Source organism: Galeopterus variegatus, unplaced genomic scaffold (assembly GCF_000696425.1).
Source record: "Galeopterus variegatus unplaced genomic scaffold, G_variegatus-3.0.2 Scaffold2798, whole genome shotgun sequence".
Lineage (NCBI taxonomy): Eukaryota > Metazoa > Chordata > Mammalia > Dermoptera > Cynocephalidae > Galeopterus > Galeopterus variegatus.
The window spans coordinates 166,925-185,310 of record NW_007728909.1 but is presented as its reverse complement, the minus strand read 5'-3'; the positions used below and the strand labels follow the sequence as shown (position 1 = coordinate 185,310).

At 35.8% G+C, this 18,386-nt stretch overlaps 1 protein-coding gene across 1 annotated transcript in view; it reads left to right on the top strand.

The window, feature by feature from the left end:
- PDE4DIP (phosphodiesterase 4D interacting protein) overlaps positions 1–18,386 on the top strand; it is a 153,448-nt gene that overhangs the window by 68,143 nt on the left and 66,919 nt on the right. The window contains exons 8-20 of the mRNA XM_008583029.1: positions 127–219; positions 360–572; positions 2,127–2,285; positions 3,414–3,527; positions 3,719–3,856; positions 4,621–4,800; positions 5,722–5,916; positions 8,922–9,089; positions 9,258–9,339; positions 11,924–12,015; positions 16,317–16,433; positions 16,653–16,790; positions 17,781–17,893. Coding sequence (XP_008581251.1) covers positions 127–219; positions 360–572; positions 2,127–2,285; positions 3,414–3,527; positions 3,719–3,856; positions 4,621–4,800; positions 5,722–5,916; positions 8,922–9,089; positions 9,258–9,339; positions 11,924–12,015; positions 16,317–16,433; positions 16,653–16,790; positions 17,781–17,893 — 1,802 coding nt within the window. The remainder of the gene's footprint in view (positions 1–126; positions 220–359; positions 573–2,126; positions 2,286–3,413; positions 3,528–3,718; positions 3,857–4,620; positions 4,801–5,721; positions 5,917–8,921; positions 9,090–9,257; positions 9,340–11,923; positions 12,016–16,316; positions 16,434–16,652; positions 16,791–17,780; positions 17,894–18,386) is intronic.

Below are 18,386 nucleotides of genomic sequence, written 5' to 3'. Positions count from 1 at the left end.
GGGAAATTGCAGCTTAACCTAAATCAGTATTTTGGAATAGTCCTGTTACTGAAATCTGTACAGGTGAGATAATGGAGTTTATATTTAGTTTACTAACGTGTTTGGTACTCCCTCTTTCATTTTCAGACTGAGGAGTTGTACCAGGTGATTGAAGGTCAAAATGACACAATGGCAAAGCTTCGAGAAATGCTGCACCAAAGCCAGCTTGGACAACTTCACGTATGTGGGATCACATAGGACAGGAGGAGAGACTCCAGTTGGGAATGTGCCATTCTTGGTTACAGTCTTGATTTTTTCTTCACTCTTCTCAGGTGCTCAGTGCTTGCCCTCCTTGTGATATGATTTTACTCTCTTTTCAGAGCTCAGAGAGTACCTCCCCAGCTCAGCAACAGGTGGCTCTGCTTGATCTTCAGAGTGCTTTATTCTGCAGCCAGCTTGAAATACAGAAGCTCCAGAGGGTGGTACAACAGAAAGAACGCCAACTGGCTGATGCCAAACGATGTGTGCAGTTTGTAGAGGCTGCAGCACATGAGCGGGAACAGCAGAAAGAGGCTTCTTGGAAACATAACCGGGTAAGCCATTAACCATTTTGTCCTAAATGCTGACTTTACCCTGATAACTTTTTAGCAGGACAGTTTATGTTGAACCCTTGGGTCACTTGCTTAATCTAAGTAATTGAGTTCAACATTTGTTGCCGTTTACCAGGTGCCAGATACAATTCGCCGCCCCCCCTCGAGATTTTGCTTTCCATGGTTTCACTTATCCATGGTCAACTGTGGTCTGAAAATATTGAGATATTGTGAGAGAGAGAGAGAGACCGCATTCATATAACTTATTACAGTATATTTTTATAATTGTTCTATTTTATTATAGTTATTGTTAATTTCTTACTGTGCCTGGTTTATAAATTAAACTTTATCATAGGTATGATGTGTAGGAGAAAACAAAGTATATATAGCGTTTGATACTATCCGTGGTTTCAGGCATCCACTGGAGTTTTGGAACATATCCCCCACAGATGAGGAAGGACTACTGAATTGGGCTGTGTCCTGGAAGTAGAAGGGTCAATATAACAGGATCCTTCCTCTTAAGTTACGTATAGTTTAGTGTGAGAGACAGTCACATAAAGAGAAATTCAATGTGATAAATACTGAAGAGGAGGAATGTATGGGTTCCTGTAGGAATAACTATGAAGGGCAGAGGAAGGGAGTCAGGGAAAGCTTCATGAAGGAGAAGATATTTGAGGTTATTCTTGAAGGATGGGTAGAAGTCAGCTGGACAGAAAAGGGGGAAGAACAACAATTAGCCATGTATTTTTTTAAAAAAGTAAAATACATAATTCTTAAATGATTACTTTATCTTGTTAGCTTAGAGAACATGCTATCTTTTTGTAAAAACTTTAAGATTTAAAAGATCATTTTTGTGCTCTCCTTTCTTGGGCTATTTAACACTTAGTTGTAAAAGTATAGTTTTTGAAGGCTCTCTCTGGTTTAGTAGTTTGGAGATTAAATATTAGCCCTGAATTTCCTTTCAAAGTATTGAAACTTCAGATGTCTTAGCAAGGTTGGGGATAGTGGAGGGATGGGGGTGGAAATAATTCTTAACTTTTGTTCTTACCTAAAGGAATCATTTTCCTGAGTTTTGTATAGTTGATGAGTATGTGTTTTGGGGGTTGCCTAAAATAACAGATGGTTTAAAGATTACTGATTTTATTATTAGAAAAATATCATACATGGCAAATTTAAAAGGATGAGTGATCGTCTTCATGAGTTCTTTAGAAAAGAGGATTGTAGAAATATTCTATTCTTGGGCTTATTGTAAAATAAAGGATCCAGGTTTACAGTGGGACAGAGTCCCGCTTAGTAGTTATATAGATCTATATTTTTTAAATCAAAAAATAGATATTGGACTATAGTATCAAATTTGCTTTCTACCCCCATCTGTAATATTCACTCTTTGCCAGGTCCTATTTGATTCATGTAAAATATTTCTAAAGCAATTTTAAGAATGGCACTTTCTGCTACTTTATATTTTGTTCTGTATCCCTTGAAAAATTTAAGGCCTCTGTGTTTAAGGACCTTATGAAAGTTTTAGATTGCTTTAAAAAAAGAACATGTTTAATTCAGGAATTGCGAAAAGCCTTGCAGCAGCTACAAGGAGAATTGCAGAATAAGAGTCAACAGCTTCGTATGTTGGAGGCTGAAAAACACAATGAGATTCGAACACAGGAGCAAACTGTTCAGCACCTAAACCATAGTCTGAATCACAAAGAGCAGCTCCTTCAGGTGAGTTTACCTGATATTCAAGGAATACTGGGCTCGGAGACCTCTGAAATTCTTGTTCATATAATTTCAAGGTAGTAATCCACCTGTGTTGAGAACCTGCTACATGCAGAATATTGAGAGGTAGGAATCAGGAGGATTTAAAATAAGTAGAAAATACAGTCCATGAGTCAAGATGCTAACCGGTAAGTATAAGAAACAATACATATAGACCTGAAAGACTTCACTAGTAAATATTCAACAAATAGTTTCTAAGCACCTCTCTGAGTCAGACACTATGCTAGGTGTTGGGGTGACAGAGATTTTGCCGTTGCACTCAGTGTAGTAGGTGAAGACATCTGTACAGAAACTTCCTCAGAGTAATTTAGATAGTAGAATGAAAGTTTTAGGAAAAATGGGATACTAAGAGTGATCAGTTCTACTACCTAGTCTAAGTTTCAGTCACAATGAATCCTTTATATTTCAATGAGCGTACAATTTTTTCCGTAGTATGCGTATGTTGTACATAAATTTTTTCTCTGACAGTTATACCCCCACTACCTCTTCACTTGAGGAATCCTAGTCCTTTAAGATTCACTGCAAATATTACTTCGTTTGTGAATTTTTTACTGACACCTTCAGGCAGAGTTAGGCAATGCATCCTATGGTCCCCTAGTTGCTAGCTACAGGTGTGCAGAATGGTTAACAATTTATGCATTGTGTATGTTGTATGTTGCATGTTGCAGGATAGTTAAGAATTTACATGTCTATTACCTCTGCTAAATTTCTCCTCCCTGCAGACAGTAACTATATTTTGTTTTTTCCTTTAAGATTCACTGCAAATATTACTTCGTTTGTGAATTTTTTACTGACACCTTCAGGCAAAGTTAGGCAATGCATCCTATGGTCCCCTAGTTGCTAGCTACAGGTGTGCAGAATGGTTAACAATTTATGCATTGTGTATGTTATATGTTGCATGTTGCAGGATAGTTAAGAATTTACATGTCTATTACCTCTGCTAAATTTCTCCTCCCTGCAGACAGTAACTATATTTTGTTTTCTTATCCTGAATAACAAATTGCTTGACAATGATGAGGAATTCAGTTAATATTGAATACATAAATAAAGGAAAATATTCTTTGGTCTTATTAGGAACTTCAGGAGCTCCTAAAGTATCGAGATAACTCAGACAAAACCCTTGAAGCAAATGAAATGTTGCTTGAGAAACTTCGGCAGCGAATACAAGATAAAGCTATTGCTCTAGAGGTATGTATCATAATTTTGTTCACTATGCTATTGATTATTCTATCTACATAGGTATTATAGAAATTTGTGTCTACTTAATTTGCTGCTTTTGGGATTTGGTTTCCTATTCCTTTATATTTTACATCTTTTTGAATAAGGGTGATCAGGATAGTGAATCCTATGGAGCTTTAGGAACCTTACTTTCCTTACAGCGGGCTATAGATGAAAAGTTCTCTGCTCTAGAAGGAAAAGAAAAAGAACTGCGTCATCTTCGTCTTTCTGTGAGAGAGCGAGATCATGACCTGGAGAGACTGCGTGGTATCCTCTCTTCCAATGAAGCTACCATGCAAGTAAGAACAAAATCTGTCATTGACTTGATATTCCTCTCCCACTGGTATTCTAAACTGGAAGCATCAGCCACTACCATCATTTTCTGAAAACTGGGGTATTTGCTTTATAAGGAAAAAAAAATACAAAAACAAACAAATAGTAGTCACTAGTTCCATCATTGTAGATTAGAAAGTGAGAAGTTTTAGCACTTCTGCTGCCTTTTATATTATGAGCTTTGTGGAGAAAGGCAGTGAATAGTGGTTTCTGTTTACATAGTTCTAACTTATTTTTAACCCAGGTATATATATATATTTACCCCCACCTTCCACACATACTTTCACATAGGCATAGCCAGGGTGCAACTATTATATTAATATTATATACGTGTTAAATTTTATACATGTCCATTTATTGCCATAATTAGAACATTTGTTTATTAAGATTTACTGTGGCCTTTTTTTTTGCATATTTAATTAAGAGCTTATGTATCTATCTGCTACTTTGCCACTTTTTAAAGAAGTCATTCACTTTTTTATAATGTAGTGTACTTCCTCCAAAATACTTCATTTTATCATGTACTTTATATATCTCTCTTCACAAACTAGAGTTTCTGAAAACAACAAGTAGATTGGTGTGGCATTGTTAGACACTAAGTTGTTTCCTCCTGCAAAAAAATTGATAGGAGATAACTTGGGAGATAATTAAAGGTAGATCTAATTGCTTGTTTATCCTGAGGAGTGTGGGGTGACCCTTTGACTTATGGTTGCTCTCTTCATGACTGCAGAGTATGGAGAGTCTCCTGAGGGCCAAAGGCCTGGAAGTGGAACAGTTATCTACTACCTGTCAAAACCTCCAGTGGCTGAAAGAAGAAATGGAAGCCAAATTTAGCCATTGGCAGAAGGAACAAGAGAGTATCATTCAGCAGTTACAGACATCTCTGCATGACAGAAACAAAGAAGTAGAGGCAAGACTTCAGATAACTTAAAGGCAGTTGGTTTAGTGATTACATAATTTCAGCCTTGGATTAGGGCTCTTGAGGTCTGAAAGGCCAGTGACCCCAAGTCTTTAATTCCATTCTGTGCCTGGGCAAGTCATTGACTTTCACTGGGACTTTTTTTGCACTCCTATAAACTTAAGATGACAATTTTCTTTCTCAAAGAAGTTAGGTGAGAATTAATGAGATCTAAAAAATACATCTACAATACAATAACTGACCTTTATTAGTTATAGTACTCATTCTGGGTCAGGTAGTGTTTTAAGAGCTTAATGGATATTAACCTATTGAATCCTTTCATAAGTCTATGAGGGAAATACATCCCTGTTCAACAGATAAGGAAACAGACTTCTGTAGTTAAGTAACTTGTCTAGGGTGACATAGCTAATAAGTAGCAGTGCCAGTATTCAACTCAGGCATATGGCTCCACAGTTTTAACCACAATGTATTATCTTTCAATATAGAAGTAGGAACTGCATCACCATGCTCACAATACAATGTTCCTTTTCAGCTTATCATTTTTGTTCTTGTCCTATAAAGTTACACTGGGGAGAAAATAAATAAATGAACTAAGTGTTCATTTATTCTCATCTAATATTAATTGTCATGTTCCCTGAGCAAATAGGGAAACGACTTATTTCAGAAAACAAGATGTAAGTTGCCACTATAGGTATTTTCTGTATTGTTAGTTTCATTCACTGAATATATATCAACAGCCTTCTGTGTGCCAGGCCTGTGCTAGATCTGGGGAAACAAAAATGAGTAAAACAGGATGCTTAATGTCAAGAATCTCACAGCTCTTTCTTCTGTAATAGATTCTTATAAGCCCTTTGATATGTAGTAGAGGGAATTCTTTCCTCTGGAAACTTAACACTGTCCCTTGTGTATTAGGATCTTAGTGCAAGATTGCTCTGTAAACTTGGACCAGGGCAGAATGAGATAGCTGAGGAGCTGTGCCAGCGTCTACAACGAAAAGAAAGGATGCTGCAGGACCTTCTCAGTGATCGAAACAAACAAGCTGTGGAACATGAAATGGAGATTCAGAGTCTGCTTCAGTCTATGAGCACCAGGGAGCAAGAGAGCCAAGTAAGAACTAATGCACAGACCAGGAAAGTATCACTGCATTTACAGTCTACAAATAGGAAGCATTTGAGCCTTATAACGTGTATATTTATATCATTTTGTAGTCAAATCTGTTTCTTTCCTTCAGTTTATTAATTAGAATACAGTTTTACATCAACCATCAAAGTATGAATTATTTGGACATCTTGCTTTTGGAAGGGTGCCTAAATAGTACATGTGTCCATTAAGTACATTACATACATTTTCTTTTCCTTAATGCTCTGATCATTTTGAGAGAAATGGGTATGGGGTTCTGGAGTGTTTTGATTTTGATTTTGAATAATCAAGACTTGAGTGATATTTTGCATTTCCAGCCAAGGAAAAAAACGTACACTTAACATATTTAAAACAAATGGGAAAACTTAAATTCAACATATTTTTTCTTAATGCTTATAAAATCTGAGTTATTTTAAGGGGAAGAAAAGATTGTATTTTTCAAAGGCCATGATGAGAATAGATAATCTCATAATAATGTGGGGTACATTAATCTCAAAATAACGGTACATAACTACTTCAGAAGTAAATTCCTAGTTTTTCCTTATTTGCACATATCTTTTTCCTCAAGGCTAAAGATTGCTAGTTGACTTGTGCTTCAGGGATGAGTTGCTCAGAATCCCCCTATTCAGTTTTTAGAGGAAGCTAGATTCTTACTTGCCTATGTTATTTGACCATAACATTTTCTAATGCTTTCTTATGGGATGGTTGTATTCCATTCTTCTAATTTCAGGCTCACTGAAGTAATACACATTTTGTTAGCAACGTCTTGCCATGTGCTTCAGAAATTGCTTCTAGAATAGATCTAACAAAATTATTGTGAATTATATCAGTCTCTGGCAAGAAGCTGACAAATCTTCTTTTTTCTTTTTAACCTCTTTGTCATTTGAAAGAATTAGTTTCACTATACCTCAAAAAGAAGTATTATACACTGCAGGCAGTAAAATAATGGAACCTTAGGAGAAGATAGAAATCATTAGAGATTTTCAACTCAAGAGGAATAATTGTTGTATTCTGTTAGATCTGCTTCTCAAATTTTATATGCAAAAGAAGCACCTGAATAGCTTTTTAAAAACATAGATTCCTGAGCTCACCTCCCCTAGAGATAGAAATTAGGAGGTATAGGTGAGACTGAGAATTTGCATTTCTAACAAGCTTCCAGGTGATGATAGTGATGTTGCTGCTTCATGAACCACACTTAGAGGAGCATTGCTAAAAACAGCACTACTAGAAAAAGAGTGCCTAGCTAGATAGATCACAGGATATATCTTGTATGTTATTTATTGTGTTTTTTCTCATAACTTTCACAAAGCTTTGTATTAAGGCACATTAATAATATATTGATCCCTTTAAAATGGTTATGTCCAAATCTCCAAAGAACCCAAATTTTACTTACTGAAATTGGAAGTTTTTTTATTTTGTTTCTCTTAGAAATTATGACAAGGGCTCTGCTTCTCATTTAAAACAATTGTATTTCTCCCCAGAGGTAGTCGGTGCTATGATATAACTACTATTGTTCTGATTCATCATCTTATACTCTCAGTAATTTCAGTATTAATTTATTATCTCCAGGTTTTCTGATTAAATGCAGACTTTCTGTGCAATAATGGTGACAAATAATATTCTAGATATTTCCCTTATTGTGTCATCATCTTAGAAACTGGGATTTGAAATGAAACAAATTGGATTTGGTGATTTGGGGGTTCAGATTCCCCTGATCATGTGGTCTGATAAGAACATTTATTGTATAATTGATTCATTCAATAAATAATGTATTGAGTGCCTACTATGTGCTAGACACTACTCTTGGTTTTTGAGATTCAGCACTAAATAAGTTGCCCTCAGGAAATTTACATTCCAGTTGGGGTGGGGAGAGAGAATAAAGAGATATATCAGATAATGTTAAATGCCTTGGAAAAAAAATAAGCACAGCAAGGGGAATATCGTAGAGAAGAGATTGTCTATTTTTTAAAAAAATTTTTCCAGCTTTATTGAGGTATAATTTACAAAAATTGTATATATTCAGGGTGTACAATATGATGCTTTGATATACATATACTTCGTGAAATGATTGCCACTGTCAAATTAATTAACACATCTATCATCACACATAGTTGCCATTTTGTGTGTATGTGGGGAGGACACTTAATATCTACTACCTCAGCAAATTTCAAGTAAACAATGCAGCATTATTAACTACGGTCACCATGCTGTATATTAGAGCCCCAAAACATATTTATTTCATACAACTGAACGTTTGTACCGTTTGAAAAATGAGATTGCTGTTTTAGATAAGATAGGGAAGGCCAGTCTGATAAGGTTACATTTGGCAAAGACCTGAAGGAAGCAAACTACCTGAATATTTGGGTGAAGAGCAATCCAGGCTGAAGGAATAGCTAACCCGGAGTAAAGGAAAACACCTGTTATCCTAACTCAAACCAGAATCTTAACACCTTAGCCTTATAAAGTTCTAGCAGAACCTATTTAAGATTCTCATCTGTGGGCCGGCCCGGTGGCGCACTGCTACAGTGCGCCGCTTGGGAGTGCAGCTGCGCTCCCGCCGAGGGTTTGGATCCCGCATACGGACCGGTTTCCGCTCACTGGCTGAGTGGGGTGCGGGTGCAACACTGAGGGTTGCGATCCCGTTGCTGGTCCCGGTCCGGTACGGGCACGACACTGAGGGTTGCAATCCGTTGCCGGACACGAAAAAAAAAAAAAAGACAAAAAAAAAAAAATAGATTCTCATCTGTGATAGATGGTGTTATATTCAGTTGTTTTTTTTTTTTCCAATATTCTGCCTATGAGAGACTTTCTTTTCACTCACTTGACTATGTTTTTCTCTGTAAACTGAAAGCTAGGAAACTATTTCTTAGGGCCCCTTTGGCTTTTTATAAATGGTTGGCTTTGAAGACATTAAACCAGAGTACAATTACTAGAATATCTTTCTAATATTATTTGTGATTTCCTCTTTCTAGGCTGCTGCAGAGAAGATGGTACACTCCCTAATGGAAAGAAATTCAGAGTTACAGGCCCTGCGCCAATATTTAGGAGGGAAAGACTTCATGATGTCCCAAGCACACATCTCTAACCAACAAGCTGAAGTTACCTCCAACAGCCCCCCTCTTGGAGAGCAGACTGATCAAGTAAGAACTATAGACTTGTGTAGATATTCATTCTGACAGCATTTCCTTTTTACTTTTGACGTGTAAGTTTGATAATTTTAATACCAAATTGTGTGAGAATATTCCCTGTCCTGTCATTGATTATAGTTCTTGCATCTTTCTAAATCCTCCAACTGTTTCAATTTTTAGAGTTCAATACAAATACCCTCCAGAGATGGTAGCACTTCATTGACTGCCAAAGAGGATGCCAGCATACCCAGGTCCACATTGGGTAAGCATCAAATTTCATTTCATGAAGGGACCTTCTGTTTTTCCTTCCTGTTTCTTTGTATTAATAGGTTTGGCCAAGACTCTCTTTCTTTTCCTATCTTAATGGAAAAAAAAAGTTTGGATTCCCCTGAAAAGCTGAAGACATGTCTATTTCAGGAAGAACTGCCCTTACGTTTTGTTGAATTGAGGTTATAGCTCTGGATTCACAGTTTGGCCCAGAGAAACGCATTCTAATTCTCCTTTTCAAGTAGCTTTGAAGGGATTCAGAAATTTAGGAAACAGTACTTCCAAATCTACACAGCTGGACCATGGAACTGACACCTTCTCTTGGGTATCTTTCAAGGCTGTGGCTTCTCACTATAACTTGACATCACCTATATTAAAATGTTGGGAGGGCTAGCTCAGCCCCATCTATGGGATGGTTATAGGCCTTGAACTGCCTAAAGACAACAGAATTCTGTACATGATGCAAGCAAAACTCAAATGAATACATTAGATTGGAGCCTGACTTTTACAGAGCAAAAGGTTGCTATTTAGGGTAGCTTCAAGGAAGATATTACCCAGGTAGTTCCAGAAGTAGGGACTTTGTGTCAATGTTATAGTGTAGGGGATTAGAGAATTACATACAAAAGTCTTGCAAGTAGTCATTCTCTAGTAGGAAAACTTTCTACGAGTTGAAGAGTAAAGAGTGCTGTGTTTATTTTACTCCCTATTTGCCTTTTTAAAAATATACTTTTCCCCACTTTTTTATTTTGGAAATTTCAAACCTACAGACAAGTAGCAAAAATAATATAGTGAAAACCCATATATATTTTTATTAAGATTCACCAGTTAACATTTTGCCACATTTGCCTTATTTCTTTCTATGTACACACACATATATAGATATGTTTTTCTTAACCATTGGAGAATTTCTTATAGACATTATGACACTTAATCCCTAACTACTTCAGTGAGTATTTCCTAAGAACAAGAGCATTCTTCTACATATCTACAATATAATGATCACACTCAGGAAGTTTAACCTAGTACACAGTCTATAGTCAGAGCTCTTTTTTGTCACAGTAGTGTTCTCTATACTTTTTTTTCCCTCATCGGGGGTCATGCACTGTGCTTAGTTGTCATGTCTCTTTAGTCTCCTTTAATCTAGAACAGTTTTCTAGCTTTTTTTTTTTCTTTAGTGACATTGGCATTTTTGAAGAATCTAGGCCAGCTAATGTTTCTCTGTTTAGCTCTGATTGTTTCCTCATAACCCGTTACTCCATGAATGGATTAATTCATTCATAACACATAGTCCTCATGATCTAATCACCTCTTAAAGGTCTCAGCTTTCAACACTGCCATATTGGGAATGAAGCTTCCAACATGAGCTTTGGAGGGGACAAATGTTCAACCCATAACAGCCCTTTTAAATGAACAGAGCTAACATTGAATTAAAAAAAAAAAAGTATGTGTGTGTATGAATGAAGATTTGATACTTATTCCTCTAATTCCAATTTAACAACACAGGTTCTTTCTTTCTCTCATTTGTATTTGTATTTCCCTTATCCCAACACTGAGAGACCTGTTACCTGTAACTTCAGCATATTTCAAAATATTTACACGTTTGCACAATACTATAATACGTGAAACTAGCTTCAGAATTACTACATGAATACCACTGTCAACAATTAATTTATTAAGTAATGTTTAAGATTTTTTTTGTAGTTCTTTTTATCCTTAGGATATTTCCCACAGAGGTTATGCAGTTAAAGTACTGAGTTAAAAACTTATTTGGATTAATTTTAATTTTTTTTTTTTTTTGCGGCTGGCCAGTATGAGTCCAAACCCTTGACTTTAGTGTTGAGAACACCACACTAACCAACTGAGCTAACCGGCCAGCCTTGATTAATTTTTTTATTACCTTCTGGGTGGTTATATTATCTGTTTGCTATATAGGTTCATTTATTTATGTAAGTATTCACTTTTAGGCCTTTTCTGCCCCATTATTGTCAAACTAACTTACACATTAAAAATTAAACGTTAACACAGCTCAAAACTCAAATATACAGAAAGGTATTTTCGGAAGTCCCATCTATTTTCCTATTTCCCTTCTCTCCTGTTTCCACTCATCTCCTGAAGGTAACCAATTTCATTTCTGGGTTATCCTTCCTGTGTATCTTTTTGCAAAAATAAGTCAATGAATCGTATGTGTATATGTGATGTGTATGTGTGTTTTTATTTCTCCCTTTTCCTAATTAAAAAAAAAATATTAAATTAGATGTATTCTTTTTCATCTAGCATGTTTTACTTAACATTTTCAAAATCACTCCATATAAGTTTATAAAGATCTTTTTTTTTTTTTAACAGCTGTACATGGTACTCACTTGCGTGAATGTACTATAGTTTATTCACTCTTTCTTTTATAGCATGTAGGCTGATTGTAGTATTTGGCTATTACAAATAATGCTGCAAAGAACAACCTGTGCTTCTGTATATTATTTTATTGTTGGAATGTGTCCTCAGAGTAAATTCTACAGAAATGAGGCAGCAGAGATTATGTTATGTTAATACTGACTAAAACTAGCACTATGTATTCATTTTAGGAGACTTGGACACAGTCGCAGGTCTGGAAAAAGAACTGAGTAATGCCAAAGAGGAACTTGAACTCATGGCTAAAAAAGAAAGAGAAAGTCAGGTGAGTTTTCTAGTCAAGCCAAATTTCTAAATTCCTTTCTTTTTTTTTTCAAAATAGTTTATATTTAAAAGAGTACAATTGTCCAATTATAATATCTGAGTCCAAATGCAAGGTATACCTTTTTTCTTTTTGGAGAAAAAGATAAATTGCTTTATATGTACATTATCTCGACAAGATGCTCTTGTTTTTACAATGTGGATTATTAAAACTTTTTAAGTACTGAAACAGCACAGCTTTCTCTACCCATTGCTAACTGGAATAAACAATTTGTAAAGCACTTGTGAAAAAAGGAAGTGCTAGATAATTGCTGCTTAGAATTATGACATCAGACCCATGAAATTAGTTTTAGAAATGTGAAATGAGAAATTTGAGTATGATCAGTGTTTATTGAGTACTCATTCATTATATGCAATGCACTGTGCTAGGTACTTAAATTAGCACTAATTTTCACTACTCTATACAAAATAAATTGTATTTGCCCTATTTTACAGATGGAGAAACTGAAACACTGATTTTTTTAACACAGGGGTATGGAATAGTCCTGTAACTGATAAATGCCAAAGCTAAGATTCAAACACAAGTCTTTTGTGACTCCAGATACTTCCTAGAAGTCATTTCCTGGAGCAAGTGATTTTTTCCACCTTATGCTTTAACTCTTTCTAGCAAAAGAATTTTCATCAATATTCTTAGAAGAGTCCTGTCAGCCTTACAGAATCCCTTCCCGTCTGCCTTCCCTGTATAGGCAATTGCATGTCCAGCTATGACATAGAAGAAATATTAGGGTCACAGCATAGAGTTATAGACTAAAACTAAAAACTTATATATTATTGTGGCATCTGTTTTAGAAGATCAGTTAGTGGCATAGTTTCCTAAATTAAGTTTAGCTAGCTAGTCTATATAGCTCCTCAGTTTTGTTCTACCTCTTTGTCATAATTAGATCTGTAATATAAAACTTGTATTTACATTTGTGATGGAATTATCTTATTGTACCTCTTGATTTAATTACCATATCTCTTTTTCAGACAGATTCATGTTATATGACTCAGTTAGTTTTGAGGATATGAAAGTGTGTGGGATCTTAAAAATACCAGTTTTAAAAATCCCCTACTTCCTCTCCCTTTTTTTTGGTTCTGCCTTAGCCATTATCTGATTGTTCATGTCAGATATTTTAGTTTCCACTTATTATTCCTGTTTTTCTTATGTATACCAAATCCAGAGTAATGATACTTTTTGGTTTTGTCCTGTTTTCAGGATCATAAAATTGTAATGCCTGTGAATGGATATTTCGAGTGAGTGATATTTAGCTTTTTCTTACCTTTACGTATCCTTAATCAACTACTCACCTCTAAATCCAATGCCATATGTATTCATTATCACATTCCCTCTGATATTAGGTATTTACCAAAAGCCATGTAGATTTTCCCATATTTTTAAACATTCCTCCCACTGTCTTGAGATAGTAGTAGGAGGAGGAAGAATAGTAGTTACCATTCACAGATTCCCTGCTATGTGTTAGGCACTTAAAATACATTTTTTCTAATTCTCATGTAGCCCTGAAAACAGTAGATATTAGTCCCATTTTACAGATGAGGAAACAGTCTCATTGAGATAGTAGTAGGAGGAGGAAGAATAGTAGTTACCATTCACAGATTCCCTGCTATGTGTCAGGCACTTAAAATACATTTTTTCTAATTCTCATGTAGCCCTGAAAACAGTAGATATTAGTCCCATTTTACAGATGAGGAAACAGTCTCAGTTTAAATCCCTTGTCAAGGAGATTATGCTGGGATTTGAAATTCATGTCTGACTGCAGACCTTTATCATACTTCAGTAATGTTTTCCTTATGTTTTCATTTTTCCTCAATGGAACAAATAACCTGGATATGTAGTGACAGAGGTCTCTGAAGAAGGCCCAATAAATAGCAGCCCTTTTTTCCATACCCAAGATCTGAACAAATTGAGAAGTAAAGTAGTGGCAAATAGTTTGATATTTTATCAACTTTATGACTGACAAAGGCTTAGGTAGAGAACTTAATGCAGGAGCTAAGTTGTCCTGCTAGCCAATGCCCAGAATTAAGTAGACTTAGCTACCCAGTCACAGGCAACAGTGGGCCTAGGCAGGCCTGGTGGTGGTGAGGAAGAGCCTGCCCTTGGGAAAGCAGTAGTGAAAACAGGCTTCCTACTGGCAGCTGTCTCCCAAGCAGAGGAAGGGTGGAGCTTATTCAAGCATGCCTGGTTTATTCTTACATTAGTACTATTAAGATAATTTCTACTTGAGTGGTATGAGTGAGTAAAAGGGTGGGGAAAGGCCAGGAGTTACAATACTGAGCTCCTTCAATGCAGAAGGAAATGTTAGGAGAAGCATTTTCTTCTGATATTCCACAGTAGTAGCCCAGAACCATCAAATAACTTGTATAGTTATAAATCATCATGAGCCCACACAATGATACTATGAGCATCGATGGAATTAGAAGATACATAAATAAAATTTTTTTTCTGGTGGCTGGCCAGCATGGCATAAGTAAAGTTTTTATTGCTTATAACTTAAATTTTATGTGTTTAAGGAAAGAGGTGCTTTCTTTTACGTGTCACCCCTAGTTTTTTGAATTATCTTAAAATACTTATTTAAAACGTTTACTTAAAATCATTTGCCATTACCATAAAAGCTATATGGAATGGCAGTATTTGTAGGAAAGACATTGTAGCCTAATGGCTCTCAGTCTGCTTCCCTGAGTTCAGGTTCTGGATCTACACCTTACTGGCTTTGTGAATTTCAAATAAGTTTCTTAATTTTCCTTAGCCTCAATTACTTCATCTGTACATTGAGTAGTAGAAATCATTTCACCTTTAAATTGAAGAGTAGTTATCCTATAAGATTTTTGTGAGGATTCATTCATTCATTTATTCATCAGATATATGGGTTCCTTCTCTAAGCAAGGTGTAGTACTGGGGATGAGATAATAAACAGAATCAACAAGGTGCCTGGCGCTATGTAATTAATTTCTAGTGAGGAGATATAGATAGTAAACAAACAAATAATGTCATTATTATAATTATAAATTATAATTACAGATAATAATAAGTAATATTAGAAAAACAACAAAAAGTAACATGAATAGGGGCCTCCTTGGATAGGGTTGCTAAAGAAGGCTCCTTTGAACAGATGACATGTGAATAAACAGAATCAACAAGGTGCCTGGCGCTATGTAATTAATTTCTAGTGAGGAGATATAGACAGTAAACAAACAAATAATGTCATTATTATAATTATAAATTATAATTACAGATAATAATAAGTAATATTAGAAAAACAACGAAAAGTAACATGAATAGGGGCCTCCTTGGATAGGGTTGCTAAAGAAGGCTCCTTTGAACAGATGACATGTAAGGTGGGACCTAAGGATGGGAAAGAGGCAGCCTGGGAAAGGTATTTCAGGTATAGGAAGTAACAGGTGTAAAGGCCCTGAGTCCAGAGAAAGTCTGATGTTCCTAGAGCAGAAGAAGTCTAGAGTGCCTAAGAGTCATGAATAATGAGTAAAATTGGCAGATATTGAAGTGGGAGAAGTAGGCAGGAGCCAGATCACTAGGTTTGTTAAAAAGGTTAAATCATGCAGTGCATTTCTTATAATGCCTGAGACATAGTAAGCACCCACTAAATGCTAGCAGCTATGGTTATTACCATGATTTTTAACGGACCTTGTCATAATCAAATATTTCTGTCATTTTTCTGGTGAGGAAACATAGAGGGTACAACACTGAAAGTTGAGATCATGCAGTGCTAACTGTTGGTAAGATTTCTTCATAGTTGATGGTGTGTTTTTCCATCAGGAGACATGTAATGTTTGGTTATCTGTTGTGATGTTAGCAGCTGTTACTGCTTGATGATTTATCCATTAAGGGTTACAAAATGGAGATACTCTAATTCTGTCATTTTTTATCTATTAGCCAAAGTACTTACATAAAGAAAAACTTTATTCTTGCTTCTGCTAATGGGGACCAATTTTTTTAAGCATCATAATAAATTCATTAATTAAATGAATTTGATGTGTTTTATGGTGTTAACTAAAGTGAAGGATATCATTAAAAACGACTATTACATCTTCCCATAAAACATCCTTTGGTACCGCACTGTGTGGTTTATTGATTTGATCGAGTAGAGCCTTATTCATGTTCTAGTTTTCTCTTGCAATACTGGCTGATAGTGATAGGATGTGGAAAAGTATTTGCCTCAGTGTTAAAATGTAAATGTGACACATATTGTTTTCTCTGCCCATTAACTTCAGGATTTTTTCTCTTCACAGATGGAACTTTCTGCTCTACAGTCTATGATGGCTGTGCAAGAAGAAGAGCTACAGGTGCAAGCTGCCGATATGGAGTCCCTGACCAGGAACATACAGATTAAAGAAGACCTCATAAAGGTCTCTCAAAGCTTTTTAAAGACTATTGGAAATGTTTGCAGCTCAGAATACCTGTAGGGCATCTTCAAACAGTATTTGAATACACTGAGTCCCTCCTCCCATGCTTATCAGTATTTCACTTGAAAGTATAGCAGACTAATCAAGAGTGTTTTCTTGCTCTTCTGTTGAATAGAATTTTTATTACTATTTTAATATCTTTGCTTATTTTTTAACTTCTAGGACCTGCAAATGCAACTGGTTGATCCTGAAGATGTACCAGCTATGGAGCGCCTGACCCAAGAAGTCTTACTTCTTCGGGAAAAAGTTGCTTCAGTAGAATCCCAGAGTCAAGAAATTTCAGGAAACCGAAGACAACAGGTAAGTTATTGGAATACAAATTTTATTTCTTTTTACTGTGAAATAAACAATGGAAAAGTTGTCAGTCTCAAATAGTTACGAAGGGATCAGTTGATGATATTTCATAGAGAATCTGTGCTCTAAAGTTTCCTACTGTGGTCAGTAGTAGCCATAGGTGCGTCTTTCTGAAACATGTAGTTCTGAGAGAAGCAGAAGTTCTTTTTGGACACATAGCGTCAGTTGTCCCTCACTCACATCATAAGTCACCTCCCTCTTAACTGAATCCTTCTTATTTACATCTAAACATGTTCAGATCTCTCCTATTTAAAAAAAGAGAAAAAAAAACCCTGCCTCTGCCCCAAATTCCTTTGTAGCTACTACCCCGTGTCTAACCTTTCTTCAGTGCGAAACTTTTCAAAAAGACTTACTTGCCTACACTTCCTGTCTCCATTATCATCTCACTAACTGCTCATCTCACTCCAGTCTGGCTTTTAACTCTACCTTAGATGCATCTAAGGATATACATTATCGTAGCTCATCATCTTTATAGCACTTGTTACAGCTCACAGTGACACATGTCTGTGGTTGATGAATGTCTTCTCCCCACACTTGATAGAAAGTTTTTTCCCAGAAACAGAGACTGTCACATAGAAGGTGCTAAATAAATATCTATTGAATGAATGAAGAATACTAATAAGTCCTTTCACCTGTCCTTTTTTTCTCTCTCACCTCTTTTTCCTAGTCTCTATCCTACAGTTCTGGCTTTTTCTTCTTTTTCTTCTTGCTCCCATGTTTTAATTCTGTCTTACAGGGTTTCAAAGGTAAAAACATTTGTGAATTTGTCATTGATTTGAAAACTGTAAAATACTGTAAAAAGCTTAAGTAATAAGATAGTGGGCATTTTTAGTCATAGTAACTGTTGATACATTCTTTTTGTCACTTTCTCAGGATTAACTGTGGCTTCATGTCTCACTTTTCCATTTGCATATTGCTTTTCTCTTCTGTCCTCAGTTGCTGCTGATGCTAGAAGGACTGGTGGATGAACGGAGTCGGCTTAATGAGGCCTTACAAGCAGAGAGACAGCTCTATAGCAGTCTGGTGAAGTTCCATGCCCATCCAGAGAGGTAAGAGAGTGACTCTTTTTCCTTTTATTGTTTAATTTTTAAATTTTTATTTCTTTAATTTTTATTCCATTTAATCTTTTTATTCTTCATTAAGTGCAGATGATTACAATACCAAAGAGAGAAGAAAAAGAAAGCAGGGACAATTACTGGGGCTATCCTCTTGATCATTTGCTGTGTGGATTGCTCTATTGGTTATGTGGATTGCTCTGAGCCTCGGTGTCTAAATCTCAAGTCAGGAGCAGTGCCTATTTTACATAGCTATTGCAAAGACTAGATGAGAAGACAGGGTAGATGTCTAAAACATGCATATAGTAAGCACTCAGTGTATGTTCCTTTCCTTTTTCTGCTTCATGTTCTGTTAAAGGCTATTCTATTATAAAAGTAAGGCTATAAAGGGCACTGATATTCATTGAATATCACTGAAGAAAATATATTCATTGTGATGGCTTAATATACCCCGGGATCTGTGATTACCATCATGATGAATATATTT